The sequence below is a fragment of the Cucurbita maxima genome, unplaced genomic scaffold (assembly GCF_002738345.1).
Source record: "Cucurbita maxima cultivar Rimu unplaced genomic scaffold, Cmax_1.0 Cma_Scf00002, whole genome shotgun sequence".
NCBI lineage: Eukaryota > Viridiplantae > Streptophyta > Magnoliopsida > Cucurbitales > Cucurbitaceae > Cucurbita > Cucurbita maxima.
This window is the reverse complement of record NW_019272018.1, coordinates 329,444-353,479: the sequence shown is the minus strand read 5'-3', so window position 1 is coordinate 353,479 and position 24,036 is coordinate 329,444. Positions and strand designations below refer to the sequence as shown.

General features: G+C 36.2%; 2 protein-coding genes across 3 annotated transcripts; one reads left to right on the top strand and one right to left on the bottom strand.

Moving 5' to 3' along the window:
- The first annotated feature begins 9,261 nt into the window (after positions 1-9,261).
- LOC111469128 lies at positions 9,262-10,009 on the top strand. Its single transcript, XM_023114375.1, has 2 exons — positions 9,262-9,663; positions 9,729-10,009. Exons 1-2 carry the CDS (start codon positions 9,379-9,381, stop codon positions 9,834-9,836), a joined length of 393 nt encoding a protein of 130 aa, XP_022970143.1. The 5' UTR covers positions 9,262-9,378; the 3' UTR covers positions 9,837-10,009.
- Positions 10,010-11,386: 1,377 nt separating this feature from the next.
- Positions 11,387-20,630, bottom strand: LOC111468704 (flap endonuclease 1). Of its 2 annotated transcripts, XM_023113937.1 has the most exons (18): positions 20,551-20,630; positions 20,341-20,457; positions 20,186-20,244; positions 20,001-20,060; positions 19,853-19,906; positions 19,728-19,776; positions 19,588-19,635; positions 19,345-19,410; positions 19,198-19,248; positions 16,672-16,791; positions 15,059-15,143; positions 14,854-14,935; positions 13,603-13,717; positions 13,386-13,442; positions 13,196-13,242; positions 13,050-13,104; positions 12,395-12,585; positions 11,387-11,841 (listed from the first exon to the last, which is right to left on the bottom strand). In XM_023113937.1, the coding sequence occupies exons 1-17, from the start codon at positions 20,560-20,562 to the stop codon at positions 12,409-12,411; spliced, it is 1,254 nt and encodes a 417-aa protein (XP_022969705.1). In that variant the 5' UTR covers positions 20,563-20,630; the 3' UTR covers positions 11,387-11,841; positions 12,395-12,408. The 2 variants fall into 2 exon arrangements, with proteins under 2 accessions (XP_022969705.1, XP_022969706.1); XM_023113938.1 differs by lacking the exon at positions 12,395-12,585 and having other exon boundaries at positions 11,448-11,841.
- Positions 20,631-24,036: the final 3,406 nt, after the last annotated feature.

Genomic DNA, 24,036 nt, shown 5'->3' with positions numbered 1-24,036 from the left:
GTGCCAGTAAGGACGCTGGCCCCGAAGGAGGTGGATTGTGATGTCCCACATTGGTTGGGAAGGAGAACAAACCACCATTTATAAGGGTTTTAAACCCTTGAGCGGAAGCCCGAACCCGAAGGAGGTGGATTGTGATGTCCCACATTGGTTGGGAAGGAGAACAAACCACCATTTATAAGGGTTTTAAACCCTTGAGCGGAAGCCCGAAAGGGAAGCTCAAAAGGACAAAAGACTGCCAGCGAGGACGCTGGCCCCGAAGAAGGTGGATTGTGATGTCCCACATTGGTTGGGGAGGAGAACAAACCACAATTTATAAGGGTTTTAAACCCTTGAGCAGAAGCCCGAAAGGGAAGCCTAAAAGGACAATATCTGCTAGTGGATCTAGTATTTACATCAAGTCCATTTTTAATCTATTGATTTGGCTACGATATAAATTTAAATTTAATCTAATATTACTAATCTGACTTGATTTATATAAATGATTGACATTTAATTTCTAACTCAAAGCTAAAACATTGTAATGATTTAATGAAGTTCTTGTTAGTTTGTTTAATCTTGTATTATATTTGAGTATTTTGTGGATAATAGCAAGGTAAGTTATTGAGTATTTTGTGGATAATAGCAAGGTAAGTTGGTAAGTTAGTAAGTTAGTTGTTGCTGGGAAGTTAGTATAGGTTATTAGCAGTTAGTTGTTGATAGCATAATAGCAAGGTAAGTTAGTTATTGCTGGGAAGTTAGTGTAGGTGATTAGCAGTTAGTTGTTGATAGCAAGGGAAGTTAGTTGTTGCTGGGAAGTTAGTATAGGTTATTAGCAGTTATTTAGTTTTTTTTCTTCTACATGTTAGTTGTTGCTGGGAAGTTAGTATAGGTTATTAGCATTTGGTATCAGAGCGTGGTTACATGCCAAAGATCAATAACAACACTGGAGAGAGAGGAGAGTCGTCGAAGTGTGCAACAAAGGAAGATCTGGTATCACTCCAATACCCGATGTTATCGAGAACCAACTACTCAGCATTGGCTATGAAGATGAAGGTGTATTTGTGTGCTCAAGGGGTGTGGGACGCAATCGAATCAACTGAGTCTCTAGATAGTCTTGATGAAAGGAAGGATCAAATAGCCTTAGTAGCTATCTATCAAGCAATCCCTAAGGAGATGTTTTTGTTAGTAGAGAAAGAGACAACAAAAGAAGCATGGTAGACGTTAAAAACTATTCATGTCGATGCTGAACGTGTAAAGGAGGCAAAGATCCAAACTCTGAAGATTGAGTTTGAAATTATGAATATGAAGGAGTCCGAGACTCTGATTATGCCGTAAGGTTGACAGAAGTTGTTAATAAAGTACGTACTTTTGGAGACAAGTTTGAAGAGGCATACTTGGTGAAAAAATTTCTCCGCTCAGTATCTTTTAAGTTTCTTCATATCGCATCGGCAATAGAGCAATTTTCCGATTTAAAGGTGATGACCATAGAGGAAGTCATCGGTCGTCTTAAAGCATACGAGGAACGGATCAGTGGCAACAAAGAGAATGCTGAGCATGTCTTATTGACTCAAGGAGAATGGAAAGAGAAAAATGTAGCGACAATGGAGGCCATAGTCGAGGGCGAGGTTGCAGTGGTCGCTGGAGAGGGAGAGGTCATGGATGTGGAAAAGACTCGTTTCATCAAGAGAAGAAGGCTGACAAGAGCAAGGTAAGATGCTACAATTGTCAAGGCCTATGCCACTATGCCTCAGAATGTCGGAAGGGGAAGTGTTATAATTGTCATAAAATTGACCTTTATGCATCCGATTGTAGATCGAAGAAAAGGGAGGATCATTATGCATCCCACTGTAGATCGAAGAAAAGGGAGAATCAGGCGCCTTAACTGAGACGCAAAGTGATGAGGATGAGCCAGCCTTACTTACAGCACAAGTTTGTGAAGTTCTAACTCTTGGTTCACCAGAGTTGACGGAGATGGCTCTTTATGAAGAGAAGGTTGTCCCGGAAGAATTTGAGAAGAAAAACAACACTTGGTTTCTAGATACGTGAGCCAGCAATCATATGACTGGGTGTCGAAGTTGGTTCTCGGAATTGAACAAGTCAGTAACCGGCACGGTGAAGTTCGGAGATGGATCACTTATAGAGATAGAAGGACGTGGAGATGTGATGCTGCAAAGTGAAAATAGAGAACACTGTATCCTCTCCAATGTATATTTCATTCATAAACTTAAAATAACATTATAAGTTTAGGATAATTGGATGAACAGGGCTGTAAAGTTGAGATCGAACATGGTTTACTTGATATTTTCACGAAGGCAAAGGAGTTCTTGGCAAAAGTGAGGCGATCAAGAAATAGGCTATATACAATTAGCGTAAACAACGAAACCAACATGTCTACTTGGTAAGTTGTTTGAAGATTCTTGGTTGTGGCATGCTAGATATGAGCATTTGAATTTTGAGGCTTTAAGAAACCTGTCTACGAAACAAATGGTGAATGGAATTCCGCGTGTTGAAAGGATCAAACAAGTTTGTGATAGTTGTGTAATCACTAAACAACGAAGAACACCATTCCCACAATAAGCGAATTTTCGAGCCGTTAGTGTTCTACAATTGGTGCATGGTGATTTGTGTGGTCCAATTACTCCAACAACTCATGGAGGTAATAATTTTTTTTTGTTGTTGGTAGTTGATTTCAGTAGATATATGTGGATTGAATTGCTTAAAAATAAATCTGATGCATTCTTGGGATTCAAACGTGTAAAGAGTAAAGTTGAAACTAAATCCGGAAAGAAATTGCAAGCGCTTAGAACTGATAGAGGTGGAGAATTTACAAGTATTGAGTTCAAAGAATATTGTGAGAGTAGTGGGATTAAAAGATATCTAATAGCACCATATTCTCCGCAACAAAATGGTGTGTTTGAATGACGAAACCAAACTGTTATTGCAATGGTGCGAAGCATGTTGAAGTGCAAAAATTTGCCGATGTATTTCTGGGCAGAAGCGGTGAAGACAGCTGTCTATATCCTTAATAAATCCCCAACGAAGAGTGTAATTGATGCTAACTCCTTATGAGAAGTGGAGAGGAAGAAAGCCTAATGTTGTGCATTTTAGAGTGTTCGGAAGCTTGGCGTATGCAAGAAATACAACACCAAATTTAACCCAATTACAAGATCGAAGTGTGCCAATGATTTTCGTGGTATATGAAGCAGGTTCAAAAGCTTATCGTTTGTATGATCCTAAAGCGAAAAGACTTCTTATCAGCTGAGACGTCAAATTTCTTGAAGAAGAAGAATATAAATGGGATGTGCAACAATTGGAAGAAAATAAGAAGGAAGGTGGCAAATTTGCTGTTCATTATGATCCATAGGTCTATGTGAATAACAATGACATTTTAGAAGAGCGGGGAGAATCATCAGGGACTCTATTGGGAGACGATTCATCACCAGCAAATTATTTATCACCAAGAGACAATTTATCACCAAGAGACAATTCATCACCAAGGTACGATTCATACATCTCATCAAGTCCAAGAAAATTTCGACAGTTAAGAGAAATTTACTCTAATTCTATTGAGTTGGATGAAGAAGCTGGGATGTGTTTTCTTTCACTTGAGGAGCCAAATTCGTATATGGAAGCAAGAGATAATGAGAAATGGCAGCAAGCAATGCTAGAAGAATTGTCTGTTATTGAAAAAAATGGCACGTGGGAGTTCGCAAAACTACCAAATGGACATCGAACAATCGGGTTGAAATGGGTATATAAGTTGAAGAGAAATCCGGATGGGGAGATCGTGAGATATAAAGCCCGTTTAGTCGCAAAGAGTTTTGTCCAGAAATATGGAGTGGATTTTGATAAGGTATTTGCACCTGTTGCAAGGCTTGAAACCGTGCGAGTCTTGATTGTTATAGCAGCGGAGGAGAGTTGGGAGATTCATCATATGGAAGCCAAGTCAGCATTTCTTAATGGTAAGTTGAAGGAAGAGGTTTATGTAGAATTACCCGAAGGATTTGCTGTGGAAGGTCGAGAAGGGAATGTTTTACGACTCAGGAAAGCATTGTATGTCTTACGTCAAGCACCTCGTGCCTAGAATGCAAAACTGGATAATTGTTTAAAGTCTCTTGGACTTCAAAAGTGTTCTTTAGAGCATGCTATGTATACACGTTGGAGGAAAATAAAATTCAGATAGTTGGAATTTATGTTGATGATTTAATTATTGTCAGGTCAAGCAAGGATGATATTTTAACCTTCAAGCAACAAATGAATAAGTTGTTTGAAATGAGTGACTTAGGATTGCTGTCTTATTATTTGGGAAGAGAAGTTAAACAAGATACGGATGGAATCAGGTTATCTCAGTCGAGTTATGCGGTAAAAGATTTTGGCAAAACTTGGAATGATGGATTGTAATCCGTGTCATGTTCTTATGGAGCCGAAAACAAAATTAAGCAAATTGAGTAATTGTACCTCTGTTGATTCCACTCTTTATAAGAGTATTATCGGAAGTCTTCGTTATTTAGTGAACACACGACCTGACTTATCATATTCCGTTGGAGTTATGAGTCGTTATATGGAAGCTCCGACTATGGTTCATATGGCACTGTGAAGCAGATACTCAGGTACGTGAAAGGAACTATTGATATTGGATGTCATTATGTGAAGGCAGAGCAAGTAGAAAATAACTTAATCGGATATAGTGATAGTGATCTTGCTGGAGATATAGATGATCAAAAGAGCACTACGGAGACATTGTTTTTCTTATATGGCAATCCAATTACATGGACTTCAAAGAAACAAAAAATGGAATATATTACGGCGACGTCAGCTGCTTGTCAAAGAATATGGTTAGGACGTTTACTGAAGGAATTGCATGGGAAGGAAGTAAATCCAGTTCGTTTAAATATTGATAACAAGTTTGCTATAGCATTAACGAAAAATCCAGTTCATCATGATCGCAGCAAACATATAGACATGAGGTTCCATTTCATTCGTGAATGTGTGCAAAAAGGAGAGATTGAAGTGAATCATGTAAAACCTGAGAATCAATTGGCTTATTTTTTCTAAGTCTCTTTCTTGTTTGAGTGTGTCTAACCGATCTAACTCTAATTGGCTGTACTTTCTAAAAAGAAGAAATATAATAAAAGAAGATGAGGATTTAATATATACATTACTGATCAGATCTATCTTCTAAATCTCGTTTATAAATGAATCTCAAATGGGTAAAGGTCATTTTCATTTTGTTAAGAATATTTAGTAATAAATTATAGTTTACAATATATATTATATTTGATATTTTATTATAAGGCAAATATCTAATATTTGTCTTATTATCATAGGTATCTTTCCATTTATTGTTATTTCCATTTATTACTATTTCCATATCCTTGTAATTCATTTGATTATAAATAAGATAACTTTCACACCATTTAGATGTGGTGGATTAATCAAACATTCACACATTTCCTCCCAAAGTAAATCAAACCATGGTTTAATTGTTTTTCAGTTTCATTTTTATGTGGCTTTTTAAGGGATGGGTCGGAAGAGATAATTGGGGGAAGGGACGAGAGGTTAGTGGAGATAGGTGGAGAGGGTTGTTTCTCTTTTTTTTTTGTTTATTTATTTATTATTTTTTAACCTAATTTTTTTTTATAATTATTTATAATTAATTAATTATTTATGATTTTTTCTTTTTGGGCTATTACAATTTCATACTTGGATTATCTCCTTGAGGAGCATGCATGAGAGTACCAAGTTAAAATTTGGATGCTTAAGCTAGAACAATTTTATAATGACCTAGGTTAGTACGTTTCTACTAGACCGAGCACCTAGGATCATGAGAGACAATCAGAAGTCTAGACCCTAGTGCTCCTAGAATTGGATTGTCCTGCATAATGTCAAAGTCGTATTTTTTCAACCATGTGCCGTCGTGATCTTGACACGTTCACGACTAACCTTAAGGAGAACTCAAGTCCCATATTCATTTTTTGCATGGTTTTGTGGTTTCATCAGACCTTATGTGAGGTTTGTTTTCACCAACCGAACATCACTAGTGTAGAATCCAAACTTGTTCACCCGTACATGCCACCTACACATGCATATTCAATCATCTGCGAGACAACCAACTTGCCTCTACACTAGGAAAGTCATTCAACTCAACCTTGCCTTTAGTCGGGCCAAGGTATCCCATGTACAACGTCGTATCCAATATTATCTTGGTTCTATATTAACATGACTCATATGTCTTGATGTCATCCCACATCACAGGGTGTCATCGGCCATCGCAACTCATTTAATCATGTTATCGAGAATAGGCCCATTTATCGCATAACATCAGAACTTCTCGAACATCCATTCATTCGGATTCTATCAAAGTATTGACCCTTCTGTGTCCAAGCCATGTCATTTATGGACTTCGTATCTAATAGCGAGTGCATAATCCAACCTCTAACACATGGGTTGAGGTGCAATACTAGGACACCCATGTCACTCATCTCAGAATGCTTGCCCTTACTGTGACACACACATGTGCCACATGGTAGCTCGTTTAGGCCATAGGGCCCGGAGGTAGTGGAAAGTTGACATCATGCCTCCCTATAACATTTTGAGACATTTTCAATCATTCTCAAGTATAAGTCATTTTGGTGAGCGAACATACGGTCCCGTGCATAGTACGTCGAGTATACGATTGACACCAAATTTGGTGAGCGTTCAACTTTCATATGATGGACTTAATTCCAAAGTCACATGTCAAAATTCATATCAAAACCCCTACTTTTGAGGTTATAGGGGTCCCTACCCAGCTCTCTTCAAGCTTGTCTTCGACACTCATGTCACCTCATTCTCTCAAATCTTTTGTACGCCTCGACTTAGCTTGAATGCACACTCTTGGTATGTTGGATGATGCACCGTCCTCTTCTGTAGCATCATGAAACTTCTCCATCTTGACTCTCACATAGTTGAATGAGCGCCACTTGAAGACCGCCCCTTGTCTATCTTGCGTGTGAGAGTCATAGCCTACATTTTCTAAGTGAGGTGTGACACAGCTCACCATTTGTGTTCGCTAGAAAAGGTGTTGTCTGCCAATTTGTTTCTTGGTAAAGGTGACACGGAGTTCTAATTATACCCCAATTAAAGGCTAACTTTTCAATTAATAGGTCCGATATCTTCTTTCAATCTCGGAGTTTAATTAGGAGTATTCATATGAATCCATAATTCATCCAATCGGAATTATCAATAAAGGTTGAGTTGGATTAGATTTCTTTTCGATTTGGATTGGGTTAAATTTTTGTAAAATAAAAAATTAAGTTTGTGAGCTGACATATTTTTTATCTGAAAATGGGTTACAACATAACCTAACCCTATCCTACTTTTAAAAATGTTAAGAATTTTCAACGTTTGTATCAAATGTTAGTAATACATTGCTAATAATTGAAATTTTAGTTATTAATATAACATATATATGGCAACATAAATATGATTTTTTTAAATAATTAAGAAAAAAAAAACAACTAGACAACCTAACCCAACTAAATTCGAAAACAGAGGAGGTTGAGTTGGGTTGTAAACTCTATTCTAGTTGCTTGTGTCATCAACCCAAAACTTCAGGTTGGTCAAAAAGATTTTTTTCATCACACTTGTATCGACTTTACTTAAGGCAGATTTTGATTTTTTTTGAGTGACAGTGGAAAAGTTAACAGATAAGTCACCCTTAGTGCCACTCGACAGAGTCGTACATGAGATTTTCATCCCATACGGCTCCTCGTTCAATTCTTTCGAAGTCATTGGGTCCTTTTCCTTGTTTGAGAATCTCCTCCTCTCCTCCATTCCGAAAAGTGGATCAATTCAATCGGACAAAAAATTTAAATTGCACGAATTCAAATTATTCCATTCTTGGATATACGAACTTTAAGTTAAAATGTAGATTCTCGTGCATCTCCGTTCTATATAGTCACGTTATCTATTGATCTTAAAGTGCTTCTAAAAGTAAAGATTATCCATACAAATCAACACGAAATAAATATCCATTCTTTTAAGTAATTTTTTACTATCATATGTTTAAGATTACTTTTATTTAAATATAATCTCGGTTCATTTATATACCTATTATTCAAACCTAATGTATTTATACCCATACTGTAAATACTTGATCTCAATGACATTGTAGCACTGAATCGAACATAATGACAAACTCACTCAAAAGATATATACCTACAATATGCAAAATATCTAAATATGTCCATCGATAAAAAAAAACAAACACAAGTTGTCATTCGTTGCGTCACTGTTCGTCGAATCCTAAATTTCAAGGAAGCGTTGGAGGGAACCGGTCGAAATCATTGTACTAAGGTTACGAAAAATCTCCAATTTTTTTTATATAATTATTTCGAAATCATTGTACTAGGGAACCCAATGGTGTCAATGTATTTTGTTCGAATTCAAACTATCTAACCTAAAACATAAAGATTAGGTTGAGCTAGATTTTTTTCGATTTGGGTTAAGTTAAATTTTTTGAAAACCGAAAATTCAAGTTGGTTAATGAGTCACGTCTACTCAACAACTCAAAATTAGGGTTACAACCAAACCCAATCTCATTTCTATTTTTAATATTATTATGACTATTAAGAATATTTGACTTTTATAATATATGATAGCAATGCATTATAACTTCAGTGGATTCAGTAGCCCGGGCTGCAACAAGGGTTCGGTGTCATTATGTAAATAAAAAATGGCTCAGGGGGATGTTAACAAATTGGTCTACTACCAAAACGAGACTTCATAAATTCAGGGACTTGAGAACCAAACAAAAGACGGAGGGACTTAATCGTCTTCCAAAAAGAGATGCCACTATGTTGAAGAGATAATTATCTCACTTGTAAACATATCTGGGCAGGATTAAATATATGACTAGGTAACTCGATATTGTAATAATCGTTGATCAACAAGAAGAATACCGTGAATATTTCATATTTTAGTTTTATGAAATTTTAGTTATTAATATAACATGTATTATAGATAAATATGATTTTAAAAATAGGACAAGAATCGGACCCATCTTAATGGGTTGAGTTGTTGGGATCACCAACCTAACTGACCCGAAATTTACTCAACTGGTCTCTCACAAATCTAATTAAAAAATTAATAATTGAATTTATTGGGTGAAAATGAATAGAAAAATGGATCAACGATGCCAATTTATTAGGAGGTGGCATCTCCTAAAAAGGCTCTTAATCATAAACATAATGGGTGTTATGAGTATTTAAAGCTTTGATTAGCTTCTAATCCTTTGCCCACCACACTAATTACAACCTTAATCTCTCATTTATTTCCTTCTTTGATCTTTCTCTCCTTACAAGAGGGAAAGATCTTCATTTCTTCTCATCTTTTTCTTCCTCGGTTGTTCTTCCTACCATGGGTGCCTGTGCCACCAAGCCTAAGGCCAAGGTCGATACGGCCGTCATCCCCGCACCCGAGCCTGTCGACGACATGGTGAAGAACACTGAGGAAGTTAAGGTCGTGGAAGACGAGAAGAGGGTCGATGGTGTAATTGATGAAAAGGACGACACCGAGAATGTTGTCGTTGAGGAAGCCAAGCCTCCATCTCTCGACTCCGCCAAGCCTCCGTCTCTCGACTCCGCCACGCCTCCGTCTCTCGACTCCGCCAAGCCTCCGTCTCTCGACTCCTTGCTCGTTGAGGTATAATCCTAATTCATATTCAAAGTCATATCTATTTATTTTCTAATATGCATTGCCTTTTATAGAAGCAAGCTGAAGTTCCGAGCGTGACGAAGGCGGAGGAGCAGCCACCGAAGGGGACGGCGGTGGTGGCGGGGGCGGAAGAAGTGAAGAAGAATGAGAGGAGCGCATGAAGAAATCAAAGAGAAGCGTTATGTTTTATTGATCTTAGCTTCTCAGCTATTCATTATTCAATTTGCGCAATGTTTTGTGTAAGGGTGTGGGGGTCTTGTCTGTGTTTCCTTTATCAATATATAGTAATTAAAAGTATATTGGATTCTATAAATTAATAGCATGATATTGTCCACTTTTTCCTTTTGTGTGATCTTCACACCTTTTCTCTTGTGTACCGCTTCTCAAGCCTTTGAATGTTGATACTCGGCTCCAAGGCTCTACCTTGACTTTTCATTGATTCCTTCTAACCTGCTTTTTTTTCTCATGCCCTTGTGCTTTGGAACTCATCGTTGTGAACCGTAGCAATCAACATTTGCACCTCACATGAAATTTCAAATCAACATAAATGGAAATCTGACCCCTTTCCCTATTCCCGTATATGGGATATTTGAAGAAGTGAACATCTTTCTATAATATATAGTTAAGGTTCGGGGAAAGAATTCACTTCTTAGATATTCACTTCTTAGTCGTAGGGTCTGGGGAAAAAATAGGATAGGTGATTTCACTATATTTCGGAATAGGAATGGGCCTTATCAATATTTTGCTCACCTTTTCTTTAATCTCGGGAGAAATAAAAATAAGACTATTTGTCCTTTGATTTGATTTATTTACTGAACTACCGAAATTAGATTGAGCCTTGGTATGGAAACCTACTAGATAGAAGGTAGGTGCAAATTTAGAGAAACCCTGAAATTAAAAATGAGCCATTTTGAGCCAAATCCTTTTTCCAAAAACAAAAAAAAAGTAGGTGCAAAGACTAATGGAAGCTATTTTAACAAATGGAGTTGACTACATATTACGTACTGAAATACTATATTGATTGACAACTCGTACATTCATGTTTACATCTTCTATTAACAAGCATTAGGTCATATGTCCATTTGTGCTTTGGTTCAATCCCAATCCAATTGATATAATATCTTTAAAAGTTTTGAAATATAGATTCAAGAACATCCTCTAACATCTATCTTTAAAGTTTTGAAATATAAATTCAAGAACATCCTCTAGCATCCCTTGGCATGAGGCATTTTGTCGGATCATGAGTTTATAATTAAGGAGTATGCCAATCAAGGAGTATTCCTTTGGCATGATGCATTTTGAGGAGTCCATAACATAGCCATGAGAACTTAAACGTAGACAATATATATGATACCATTGTGGAGAATCAATGTTCATGTAGCCCACTTGTTGGCGTCCACTATTTTAGGATTACAAGAGTAGCTGCTAAATTTTGTTCCCATCCCTATCAAAAGTTATAGCTACACACCTCGTAGCTACTCTTTTCTTTAATGCTCCAAACTAACACTCATGAGCTCCTCATTTCCTACCACAGATTTGCAATGCATTAACCACTTCTAACAGAGAATTCTTGGGATACTTGATTAACATTCATGATCAAGTTGATGAAATGCAACAAATATGATCCAGATATATGTATCAACAAGCTTCCTTCCATGCAAAACGATGCAAATTGGAAAACAAGACTAAATTTCTAATCGACATAGAGAGATTCATGAATTCAATTTTCAAATTTGGCAACTCAACTATCCTCTCCAATCAATCCAGGAGTTCTAAGAATTGGAAAAGCAAACCAATAAGATCTTACTTCACTATCCATTTAGTTAAGAAATATACAGGTTGCAGAGCAGAAACAAAATCATCATTCTTGAGAGGGCCTGCAACTTAAAACTAATAAATTGCAGTCACACAAGGCATGCCCGCAAGTACTCGAAGATATACTTCCTAAAATTGCACCAAGACCAATCATTCAAGAACATTAATATCATATAATGCAACTATTTCCTAAATTTGCAGCCACCTAAAGCTTATAAGTTACTTAAAATCAGCAAGTTCGTTGCACAAATTCAACAGTGGCGATGGAACCAACTCTTCCTACTTTCTTTTACCACCACTGGACTTCGATTTCTTAGTTATTGCTTGTTTGGTGGGCTTTTCTGATGTCTCCTGTTGGATTACAAATACAAAGTGAAACAGAGATAATATTGATCGTAAAAATAAAAATGATAACATAAAATAAAATAAAAGGTAAAGATTGCTGAAGTCAAGAATCCCAACTTTAATTAATGGGTCATAGTTGCAGAAAAATGTGGTGCCACAATGCAAATGAAAATGTAAAGAGCAAATGTACATTAATAAAAGCAACGATCATTAATCATAAATACTACACCACAACTAAAACTAAAAATCAAAGTCGGCAAAATGATTGATCAGTGTGTTGCCTATGATGTGTAATGTCTTATTTCTAGCAATCGCTTTTTTTCCCCAAAAAAACTCCAGAATCATGCGTCATAAACTGCTTCTACACAACACACCAACTTTTTTAATGTAATAGAGCTACAGGGTGGGTTTTAATTAATCAGGACTGTCAAATCCAGCACCTTGAGCTCCTTAATTATAGTTTCCATATGTATATATTTGAAGATGAACAATAAGGTTCAAGGAAATTGATGATGAGGATTTCAAGTACATCACTAAAAACCAAAGCAACTAGTTTCACCAGCGTTTTCAGCTTCATGTGCCGAAGCAAACAGCCATGACTAATGGCTTTGACCCTGAGTACTTGAAAGAATGGTCTACTATTGGCGTCCCTAGGCTGCCAATGACCTTTGTCCTTGACGGATAAAAAGCTTGTGGAGAGTATTTATGCTGGATTCCTGGTTTAGGAGACTTAAGTACACATTTGGTTACCTGTCATTCGGTATAGAAAGGTAGAGACAATTAGGTCTCTATATCCCACCAGTTCTTTAAGAACTTGAATTATTTTTCTCGTTTAATGGATTTTGTAGGTAATTTGAAATAAAAGAGAGAAATGGAGAGTCTGAAGTAAATTAGCAGAAAGAGGCAGAGAAGTACTTTTGGACAGATTATGCATGGTCGGACGAAAAATATAGTCAATACCAATGAACCGTAAAGCTTAAATCAATGTTGATGTTGAAGATCAACATAATTGAATTTCAGTTTCCAAAAAATGAAAAATCAACAAATTCAAGATTAAGGAAAATTTGCAGAGGGGTTGGATAGAACTGTCATAATGCCATTAAAATATTGTTGGCCTTAAAATTCGATGTTTAATAGGTTTATTAGAATGATAAAATGGAAGTTAAATTTCATCAATCCTAACATCAGATATCAGTAGATAGCTAACAATATACCTTTCTCTTAGTGGAAACTGAAGGATTGGTTACTGGCTTGAAAAATGACTCCATCCTGAAAAGGAGGAATGAACAGCACGCTCGGCCAAAGAGATGAAGAAATTTTATTTTTAAGAAATAAATGAAAGTATATAGTTAACACTTACCGGCCCTGTGATGACTTGTTCTTGGCTGCTTTAATTTTTTCTACTGCCTGGAGAAAGAACAAAAAATGATGTATGAGACGTAAACTTTCTTGAAGATTTAATTTAAATGACTTTCATGGAAAAAAAAAAAAAAAAAAAAAAAAAAAAAAAACTGTATGATATAAAATTTGAGATTATCAGGATGATAAACCTTTGTTACTCTATCGCTATTGAACCCATTCTCATTCACCAACAATGAGATTAAACCCTGTAATAGATATGAGAATACAACTTTAATATCATAACAAGCATGTGCATGCGGGAGGATTAAAACTTTAGTATCAAAATATGTTCGTGTGTGCTACATATATAAAATGAAGAAAGAAAACAGTCAGGAGATGACTTTTAAACCAGAAAAGTTAAATTACTTCTTCATCTGGAGTAGTCCACTTAATGTCAAGTTGCTCTTCGTCAGTACACACTAGTGGTTCTTTAAAAAGCTGTCGGGCCTCTTGAAATGGCCAGTCCTCTGGAATTTGGTACCTGTTTACAACATAATAATAATAATAATAATAATGATAATAATAAGGGAAACAAGAAGCATTCGGTATTTTGTTGCTCTTCTGTAATTTGACACATTATATACAAATTTGAAAATTTAGCAACCTGTCAATTGAAAGTTGGAAGTTTAGTGACTTGTTATAAACTTTTTAAAGCTAGGGACTTTAAATCACAATCATGAAAGTTTAGGACAAATTTTATAATTTAGTCAATTTATTATCAAAATCTACCAACTGATAGCAATATATCTGTATATCAATGTGGTCAGCATTATTTCTACAATAAATTATAAATTTAATCCTTGAATTTTAAAATTTTTTAAAATTCATAGATTTATTAGACATAAAATTGAACTTATAGGGTTCCACTAAACTATAATTCAAACTTATAGTTAATAGATTAATTAATTAAAAAATAATAGTCGGATTTGTCAAGAATCTATTAGAAACAAACTTGAAAGTTCAAGGATCTAAAACACTTTTGAAAGTTCAAAAACCAAACAGAAACAACTCAAAATCAAAGGACAAAACTTGTAATTAACTTTATTTCTATATAGCTCCCGACTTAAAGCTTTGGACCTGCCATGGGTTGTACCGTTATTCTTTCCTTCTCATCTAGATAGACTTTGTTTAATAAGAAATATTTTGAAGTTGCACAACTCAAGTTTACAGCTTTCCGGTCACTACGCTCTTATCAAAGCAATTTGAAAGATACTTCAACTGAGATAAATATAAGAGAAAGATAAGACTATCTACTTACTTTACAAGATAACAATGCCTTAAACAGGAACAGTATAATTTAGAAAACAGAATCATGAAGGGTAGTAAATTCTCCAACTGATTGCACTACATATGCTAAACAATATCTGACGAGATTGAAGAATTCTACACAAGATTATCTAAAACAGTCACTGGCTACTACTCAAAGGATTCAATGCAATACTGATACATAGAAGGCTTCTCATTCAACAAGATTCAAATTGGCTAGGACATCATCTCAGATTCATAATAACCAGACCATATCCAACAAATTAAGTAAAACCGTGCATTCATCAAATTATGTGAACAAGTTTGAGCATATTCAAGATAAAATTGCATTCAATTTTAGAAAAAGGTCACCTTTCTTTATTTATGTTCTCTAGTATATTTTCTATAGACCCATGTTGACGGATAAGCTTTAAAGCAGTCTGTCCCCCTATACCTGTGGAGTAAATGCATAAGGGCTCTACGTTCAGAACATATAAAACTGGAACAGCACAATAAAACTTGAGCATCAACATCAGTAGGAGGCAATGAAACATATAACTATATAGAACCCAAATACCTCGGATACTGTCACAATAATCACATCCAGAAAGAATGCACAAATCGACAAATTGATCCATGGTAAGGTTTAGCTCCTCCAAAATCTGAAATGAAACAAATTATTGGTAAATGATAACTGAAGCTATGTATGAAGGATAATATTTATATACTTGATTGAGTGGAGAAAAACCAGATTTATACAAAGAGAATCAAATAAGCAAACATTGCTACTAATCTAAACCTAAGGAAAAGAAAAATACAACTATAAACATCTACACGGAAACAATCCCAAACATAAAGCCCTGACTCACATCTTGATTTTCTACACTCCCCTCAAGTTGGATAGTACATGCTTGTCACGCCAAGCTTGGAAATTAAACCATCAAGATGAATTCATTGTAAAGCGTTAGTTAATAAATCTGCAACTTATTGGGAAGGTACATATCTCAGTGTAATAGTGTTTGTCTCAATTTCTCACTGACGAAGTGTCAATCTATCTCGACCTTCTTTATTCCGTCATGGTGTATTGAATTCATTGCAATAACTATGATTGATTGGTTATCACACGGTAATTCTGTGATGTCTTCTATTTTGACCTTTAGTTCAATGAGAAGGCCTTTTAACTAAATTCCTTCACAAATCCCATGAACTAGTGATCGAAACTCAACTTCTGTACTACTTCAAGCTACAACTAATTGTTCCTTACTATGCCAAGTGACTGTGGAACAATCTCTGATGTCGACTTATGGTCAATAGGAGAACCAATCAGGAAAGTACTTGACCTCCCTAATTTATCTGGTTGAATTTATTTAAATTTAGATTACCCAGTATCTAGAGACTTATTTAGATTATCTATTGATTTAGATTTAGTTAGTCTCTCTCTTATAAAAGTGACATGTAATTCTCTTATGAGAGAGGTATAAGTATAGGAAATAAAAATATTAGACCGTTTACACCAAGATATAGCTTGGTAAACAACATTGACGAAGAGTTTTGTATAAGTCTATGTCTTTTCCATGAATATTCTTTTATTTAATTTTTTCCACAGGTTCCAAAAAAAAGTCATGATGAAGTTTTTCCATAGTAGGGCTTTTGGATTCTTGAAGGGGTGGTACGTTAAGGTCATGTCTAATAGATTATTTCTCTCCCTAGGAAATGTGAGATACCTTATGTTTATATTGAGAATCATTGTCTACAAATTCTGAGCGTATGTGCATTGCATAAGTTAAGTGGCTTTGTGATTCGTTTCCTTTCTTGTATAATGGACCCCAATTTAGAAATAGGGTCATGTAGGACATTCTATTTTGAAGATTTTCACTTGTGCTAATGGGTTTATGCGCTATTTTCCAAAGGAAGAACTTCACCTTTTTAGGGTGATTTCCTTTCCAAATTGAATGGTTTCACAACTCTAATACCATAAAGCTATGTATGAACCATAATATTTTTTATATTTCATAGGGTAGAGAAGAATCAGATTCATACAAAGAGACGCCCAATTAGATAAGCAAAAAAAATGCAATCAAAACCTACAAGGAAAAGAGAAAATACAGCTATAAATATATACGAGCTATAATTTATAACTTGATTTCCTATAGATAAGTAAATAACCAAACTAAGATGGAGACATATCACCTTTGAAACTTCAAATTCCATAACTGGGATCTTCCTTGAGCTGGGATCCATTAAATGACGAAGAAATCTAGGAGATCCAAATGTTAGTGAATCCATGTCTTCTGATGCCACAGCATAAACCTGAAATATACAAACTTTGAGAACAAGCCCCTCTTATTAATTCAAAACGAATATAAGAATTAAAGCACCGAAGGACCCCAGGTAAAAAAGGAAAAAAATCCAGGTACACACTCATTTAGTGTGCAAAACTTACAAAATCAAATCCACCTAAATTCATAGATCCTACCACAAAAAAGCATGCATTTTACTAGGTCGGGAACCCGGCCTACCCTCAATGCCCCAACCCTAGCAGCCTCCAATCCCCATTGCATCCCCTGATCTAAACATGGAATGAGCCCTGATCTAAACATGGAATGAGGGCAATGGGGAAAGAGGGGGTCTCCTAGGTACTTGGTAAGACTAGAAGCAATGAAGGGAGTCATGAATCGATTGACATGGGTAAAAGGTCATATAGCCCTTGGGTGCAGATAATTGGAAAATGTCAAACAAGATTTTTAGCATGTAGCAGAAAAGGGGAAGAGTGGAAAAGAGTGTCCTAGATACTTGGTAGGAATAGTGTATCTCCAGTAGTTTGAAGAGTTTCTCCTAGCTTGCGTTTTGTTTTATAAGAAACTTTTGTTGATGTATGAAACTACAAACGAGGGAAGAGAGCATCAATGTAAAGGAGTTACAATAAACTTCTCCAATTGGACAAATGTGTTGCATAACTATAAGAATGAAAAATATCTGAACAATTACACCAAGACATAAAATGAAGAACAATATTGTCCGAAAAAAACCCTTTCAAATGACTGCTCCTTGATATTTTCAGTTTAACAAAATAACACCTAACCTCAAAAATACAAAGCAAGATGATTATAAAGGCAACAATCACAAAAGGTCGTACAACTGACTGCTAATTAATTAACATTAGAAGTATTTCCCTTACTACCTATCCTCATGTAAGTCTTAGTATGGAGGTCAAACACAAGGTAATGGTGTTGCAAAAATTTCTTCAAGCTAAGACTTCTAAAATAATCTCCCAAATCTCCAGTATTCCAAGAATTGATTTCATTGTCGAACAAGGCCAATCCCCTCTGATAGCAACGGTAGGTTTCACAAAAATGTTGACAGCTAGCTTCAATTATAGATGAAATGTTTCAAAGATGGAAGGAGATGTGGCGAATTAACCAATAAGTCATTCAGTATCATATCCAAATCTTCCTTGGTAGCTAAGACTTTCTTATTTAGAGTTTGAAACAGAGAATCAAGATTTAATGACGAAAGCTCTTCAGATAAAATCATCTAAAACTTGGGAATGTCGTTGTTGTTCAATCTCTACACTATTTAAGCTCACCATGACCTTTGAACCATTATAATGAATCGTCACCTAATTATCAATTGGTATCAAAATTGTTGATCAAGACTCTTCCAACGCATCTGAATTAATGTTAAAAGTTACTGGAAATTGGGAAGACAAAGGGGCCGAAGAACATTTTCTTGTATACAAATTGGAATTAATTTCAGTGAACTTCTCTTTAATTTCTTTGATATTTAGGGATACTGATGAGATTGGTTCATGAACAGATATCTTTGGGAGGCCATCGTTTAAATCAACGTCCTCAGCATGCAACTAGGTGTGCTTTATGTTGATAAGACCAAATTCGTGGGAGGAACATGGATACGTGTCTTAGCGTAATCACCCTCCATAATGACATTATTCTATTGGAACTTGGATAGGTGTTTTGAAAATCAAAAACTCCCTTCATTTCTCTTTTTCATCAAGATCTATTGGACACACGGACTGATAATACTACACTTGCGAGCCAATATACTCTCCATCAGACCATAGCTCCTTCAGTGGTCTCAACCTTTGAACTCTTCAGTGAAGAGAAAGAGAAAACAGATTGTGAAAGCAAAACTGCAGTTACGTTCCAAATCTGACATTCAAAATTCCAACGGTTCAATCCATACTAAAGTATGGAATCTTATTTCTATCAAAAAGGATTTTCCAGGGTGTCCAAAATAGTCTACAAGGCAAAAGAAATATGTTGGTGATGGTGACCGAATATCATGGATTCATAATAATAAAATGTTATAAAGAGAAGAACTAAATCTTCATCACCTAAATAAAAAGGGCGAGATCAAAAACTCAAGTAGCTTTTGCAGATGCTACAATTTATTTCATCAGAGAATATTGCATCCCTGGAGAAAGAACAATTTGTTTTATGACATTTAAATTTATTCTAAATTTAAAATTGGAATGAGAGAACAAACATGTATAGCTAGCTAAATCTTTACATTGCAGAATTCATTGTGCTTGGAAGCATTGAAATATATAGAGTACACAAATAAAGTTATCAAATCTGTATTTCATTCAATCTGTCCCTACATTTTAGTAACAGGAAGGTCAATATTTGCCCCTTGATTCTTAGTTTATCGGTTCACATTCAAAGACACATTATCATGCAGGAGAGGGATACTTGCCTTTCCTAACTTGCAAAGCGCAGCACATTGTGCCTCAGCTTCCGAGGGAGCCTGCAATATCCAAAAACAATTGCAATGTACTCAATCATGTTACAACTGAAGCAATGGACTACTTGAACGAACATCTGAAATATAGTGTATTGTCACCTCGATCACAGGCACTCCCATGAGTCTCAAAAGTCTTTTACAGTCATCATTGTGCTGCTTTGTAACCTACAAGTTTAACCCCAAATTATACAATATGCATGTGATTGATTGTCATATTATACAACTTCCAAAATATTTGCATGCTGCTCCAATCCATTTAGTGATCATTTGTGAGAGTATGTAAATCGATTTACAATGTAATATGTACGTACTTGGGGAAAAATGTTAAAGCAGTTAACTAACCTTGACCGTCCTTTTACTGAATTTCTCAATGTCCTCCTTGTTTCCAACCTAGAATAACAAAAGGGGCAGTTGCTGGAATTAGTTTTCTGTCTTACGTGCTTTACAAGGAAGAAAAAACAAAAGTACAAGAATGAAAGTACCTCAATTGCATCTGCCAGGTCTGCAGTAGCATCTGCTCTTTTTGAATAACTGCATACATAATTTACATAAGGCACAACCATCATGACTGCCCCTTTGAAAGGAATAAATGAGATAGCATAGTTACCGTTTTGCAAGTTCTTGCTTTTTCAAATCAGGAGGCTTTCCATCAAAGACATAGCTGAGCATATTTGTTCCCATGAAAAGAAAACCGTGTCAGACAAAATTTTCATGACAAAACTTGGAATTGAAATGCCAGGACACTAAGAAATTACACTGGCTTAACTCCAGCTTCGAGAAGCCTTATAGTCCGGTTAAACATCCCTTGCAAATGGCTAGAGTTTGACATTAAAAAACATGAAATTAACATGAAAAACTGGAATATATCAAGCAAAAACAAGTAGATAATTCACAAATTTTAAAATTCAAATAAAAATGTATAAATTTTTCTAAAGCCAACCTAGTGACTTCACCAGCTTCGTTGGTCAACATCTCAGTCCCACTTCTTCCCACGACAATCTGCATTAGTTCACGCAAATATATGAGATGCCCAGAGTAGTTTTTAACTGTAAAAAAAAAAAAAAAAAAGGAAAAATTGGAGAAAGAGGTACTGACAAGAAATTGATAGATACTCATGCTGGCATCAATTGCGATTTTTCGTCCAAAATAGCTTTCGAACTTCTGCTCCTTCATGCCTTTGGGGGCGTTGTCAGCTAAAAGCTTGGTTAAACCCTAAGAAAAGCAGGGATGTGAAAATGGAAAAGGGGAAAACCAGAGTGGGAGAGCAAAGGAGAGGAAAATGATGTAGAGAGTGAAGGCAGATACCTTAATGCCCATCGCAAGACGTCGCAGTAGCAGAGAAGGAACCGCTTTGGAAGACGAAGCAAGGAAGGCGGGAAGGAGTCGAGTTGTTGAAGGGTTTTATATAGTGTGAATGTAAATCTAATCCTTTTAACACGCTGGACACGTGCGCGCCTTAAGGTGATTTTATTTTCTCTAATTTTTAAGATATGATATTATGAAAATATCAAATATAGTAACAAAATTTTGTATTTGCAGATATATCTTGTTTTTTTAAATTTGATTTGTTATTAAATCTAGTTTAAAAATAATATTTTCCTTATATTTATCTTTCAATTTTATCCGACTATTTATATACGTTTTTATTAATGGTGGAGGAGTTCTATACTGTAAATTTGCATGTGGCTAGACCACGAAATATTTAAGTTTTGTTTATGAATATGTTAATTGAAAAAATTAATATTTTACAAGATGATCACAAGCAACTTGATCTTAATCATCAAAAGGTGTCATACCCAACATCGCTTGATAACTGTTATTATAAGCGAACTGTATAACATACAGGTCGGTAACATGTCCTCAAGAATTTGGTTTAGGCGTTCAGTTTGCTCATCCGTCTGTACTAAACTCTAGCAATGTACTCAATGCTTGTTGAAGGCTTTTCTAAAACATTGATGTGAAACGGGGATCCTTGTCTGACATAATGGATACTAGTACTCCATGCGGTCTTATTACTTCCTACAAGTACAACTAAGTCTATTTATCCATAGAATAGGTGGACTTCTCTAGTAGAAAGTGAACTAACTTTCTGAGCTTTATCAACCACAACCCATATGACTATGCACCCTTTGGCCATCCTAGGTAATCCCACGATAAAGTCCATGACGATGTTCTCCCACTTCCATTTAGGCATGCTAAGTGGTTGTAAAAGTCTTGTTGGTTTCTACCTTGGAGCTTTGACCTGTTGGCAAACCAGACACTTGCTCACAAACTCGACTACATCATGTTTCATATTCCAGCACCAATAATGTCGTTTCAAATTCTGATACATCTTGGTACTGTCGGGATGTAGGGTGAATGGTGATTAGAGCCTTAGTTAGGATCTCTACCTTCAGTTCTTCATCATTTGTAACACAACTGTTCGTGGTACAAGAGTCTCCCATAGGCTGTCAACGAAAACTCCTCTATCTGATTGGCGTCTATTAATTGTCTTTTTCCAACCAATTCTGGATCCACATGTTGTCTATCAATAAGACGTTGCCTCAATATCAGTTGTACCGTTAGCTGGGCCAATTGAGTTGCGATTTCCCCCATGGCCACAGCTACACCGATGTGTTCCAAATCTTGTTGGATAGCTATTTGTGTGGTGATTAGAGCAGACGCGTGTGTTGATTTCCAACTCAACGTATCAACTACCACATTCGCCTTCCCGGGTGATAGGGTATCTCCACAGCATATCTCCATAAAGGTAGTGTCTCCAAATCTTTATTGCAAATACCTAGCGAGTTATAGGTCTGGGTGGGATAGTTTCGCTCGTACTTTTTTAGTTGACGCGAGGCATAGGCAATAACCTTCCCATGCTGCATGAGGACACAACCTAACCCCTTTTTTGAAGCATCGTTGTATACTACAAAGCTTCCGTCTCCTAATGGCACAGAAAGTATCGGGGCTGTCACTAGCAACTGTTTGTTCTTGGAAACTGTCCTCGCATTGATCATTCCAGGTGAACGACTCTCCCTTCATGGTCAACATGGTGAGGGATGTGGTGGTCTTGGAGAAATCCTGCACAAACCGCTGATAATACCTTACTAGACCAAGAAAACTTTGTACCTTAGTCAGAGTGGTCGAGCAAGGCCAATTCATCACCGCTTCAGTCTTCGTTGGGTCTACGGTGATCCCCATTCGTGATATCACATGCCCAAGAAATTCTTTCTGGATTCTCACTCGAACCCCCTTCTCACATGTTCTAATCAAAACTCGCACTTGGAGAACTTTGTTCATCAACTCCATAAATGCTACTGAAGTGTTGGTCAAGCCATTACCCTAAACTCGTAATGTCCATACCTTGTGCGAAAGGCTATCTTCGAGATATCACTCTCTTTAATTCGCAACTAGTTGTAGCTTGAATGTAAGTCGATCTTTGAGAACATAAATACTCCTTGCAACTAATCGAATAAGTCATCAATCTGGGGTAAGGGTACTTGTTCTTCATTGTCACTTTATTAAGCTCCCAATGGTCCATACATAAGTGCATAGAGTCGTCCTTCTTTTTCACAAATATCACTCGGCCCCCCAATGAGACACACTTAGACATATAAATCCTATGTCTAGTAGCTCTTGGATCTGCAACTTTAGTTCTTTCAGTTCAGTAGGGGCCATTCTGTACGGGGCTCTTGAAATAGGGGTTGTTCCCGACTCAAGTAAATCTCAAATTCCACATCACACTCTGGGGATAGGTTGAGTAGGTCTTATGGGAATACGTCAGCGAATTCTCTCACTACTGATACTGAGTCAATGCTCGCCTTGGTTCACCCTATTTCCACCACATAGCTAAAATCCCCCAAGCACCATGGGCGAGTATCTTTCGTGTCTTTAATAGTGTGACCATCTTTGAGACTCTTTTTGCCCTGGTCCCCTTGAACTTGAAACTTGGCTGACTAGGGGGTCTGAACACAACTTCCTTATTGAAGCAATCAATGGAAGCATGGTTCTTAGCAAACCACTTCATCCCTTAAATGACGTCAAAATTAGACATATCTAAGACTATCAACGTCACATCTGTCGTGTGATTCGACGCATACAACTGACAGTCCTTTACCTTCTTGGAGGCTTCTATACACACCCTTGCTGGGGTATCCACAGACAACATATACCCTAGTGGTTCAACTTCTACTCCTGTGTGTTTTACAAGGTTATTAGAGATAGGAGTGAGTTGACCCAGAATCAAACAAGACTCATGCGTAGTGCCCAAGAATATATAGCGTATCTGTGACTTGTACCTGTGCCGAGTGGTAGCATATATTGAAAGAAAATAACATAAGGGGAGAAGAAGCAACACACAAATTAATTTTATCTTCTTTAGGGGTGTACATTCAACTCGGCAACCTGACAACCCGGACCAACCCAAACCGAACTATAAGGGTTGGATTAGGTTGGATTAGCATTTCGGGTAGGGTTGGGTTCATTTTTCTTAACCCGAACTGAATCGGTTCGGTTTCGGGTTCATGGGTAAAACCTTCGGGTTGACCCAAGCCAAATAAAAATATATAAAATATATTAAGAATACTTTTGTATTAATGGGTTTGCTAGAGTGGTATTGAGTTTAGTTTAAAGACATTTACGTTCGAGTTTGACTTGTGTTTTTATTTTTAATTTAAATTTTATACATATAATACAAATGTTTATTAATTATAATTTATACTATGTTTAAGAATTTTTTATATATATATAATTTTAAAACATATTTTAAATTATAATATATTTATTTTAAAACATATTTTAAATTATCAT